Source organism: Apis dorsata, unplaced genomic scaffold, assembly GCF_000469605.1.
Source record: "Apis dorsata unplaced genomic scaffold, Apis dorsata 1.3 scaffold_631, whole genome shotgun sequence".
Lineage (NCBI taxonomy): Eukaryota > Metazoa > Arthropoda > Insecta > Hymenoptera > Apidae > Apis > Apis dorsata.
Window position 1 is genome coordinate 233,966 of NW_006263826.1, and position 978 is coordinate 234,943.

General features: G+C 42.0%; 1 protein-coding gene and 1 long non-coding RNA gene across 2 annotated transcripts in view; one reads left to right on the top strand and one right to left on the bottom strand.

Moving 5' to 3' along the window:
• The window catches only part of LOC116186344, a 10,499-nt gene that overhangs the window by 1,422 nt on the left and 8,099 nt on the right, over nucleotides 1-978 (top strand). The gene's annotated exons all lie outside the window — the stretch shown is intronic.
• LOC102674049 (protein kinase C, brain isozyme) overlaps nucleotides 1-978 on the bottom strand; it is a 17,240-nt gene that overhangs the window by 1,283 nt on the left and 14,979 nt on the right. The window contains 3 exon segments of the mRNA XM_031513300.1: nucleotides 1-141; nucleotides 221-486; nucleotides 569-700. The exon segment at nucleotides 1-141 is cut by the window's left edge and continues 124 nt beyond it. Of these exon segments, the coding sequence (XP_031369160.1) occupies nucleotides 1-141; nucleotides 221-486; nucleotides 569-700 (539 nt within the window).

A 978-nucleotide genomic window follows, 5' to 3' on the forward strand; every position in this document is an offset into this window, starting at 1 on the left:
CCCTCCTTGCACATACCGAAATCGGCAATCTTGATGTGACCGTCCTGATCCAGCAGAACGTTGTCCAACTTCAGATCCCGGTACACGATACCTCGGCCGTGGAGGAAGAAAAGGCCGATCGCTATTTCGGACGCGTAGAATCTACAAATAAAAACGAGGGATTTTTTTTTTTTTTAATCGAAGGACGTTATTGGTGGGCTGTTCAGGTTGGATCACTCACACAGCGACAGGCTCTTTGAACTTGCCACACTGTTGTATCTGGTACATCAAATCCCCACCGTTCACGTACTCCATCACGAAATAGAGGCGGTCCATGGTTTGGAAGCAGGAGTGCAGTTGGACCAAAAATGGCGGCTTGGTGGACAACGCCAACACGCGTTTCTCGACCATGGTGCACTCCACGTCGTCGTCCTGAATGATGATGTCCTTCTTCAAAATCTTGATCGCGTACAGCTCGTCGGTACCTTTCCTCTCGGCCAGCATCACCTTTGGAAAGAGAGGGCGTGAATAAGAAGAAGAAGAAGAAGAAGAAGAAGAAGAAGAGGAAGAAGGAAGGAATTAATCGAACTTTTCCAAAACTGCCTTTGCCGAGCACCATTAGGAAGTTGAAATCGCTCGCCCTTATCAAGTCGCTCTTGCCCATGTTGTGGGGCACCTCCTTGTCCTGGGTGGTCGTCGTCTTTTTCGTGACCGAGGTCTTCTGCGGGGAGGAAAACGAATCGAGTCGTGAATCTTTGCTGTTTGCGCTAAGAAAAGCGACTTTGTATTTAAAAAAGAAAATTTTTATTTTTATCGACTTTTTTTTTTTCCTATTTTATTTCAAGTCGTATCATATTATTTTTCTATGCATATTTGTATAAATGTTGATTCTTTTATACATTATGTTTTTATGTTATTTATATATTTTCAAAATAACTTTCTAAAAATTAAATCTATAAGCTCGAAATCGAGAAAAAATAATTTTGAAATAATTTCCAG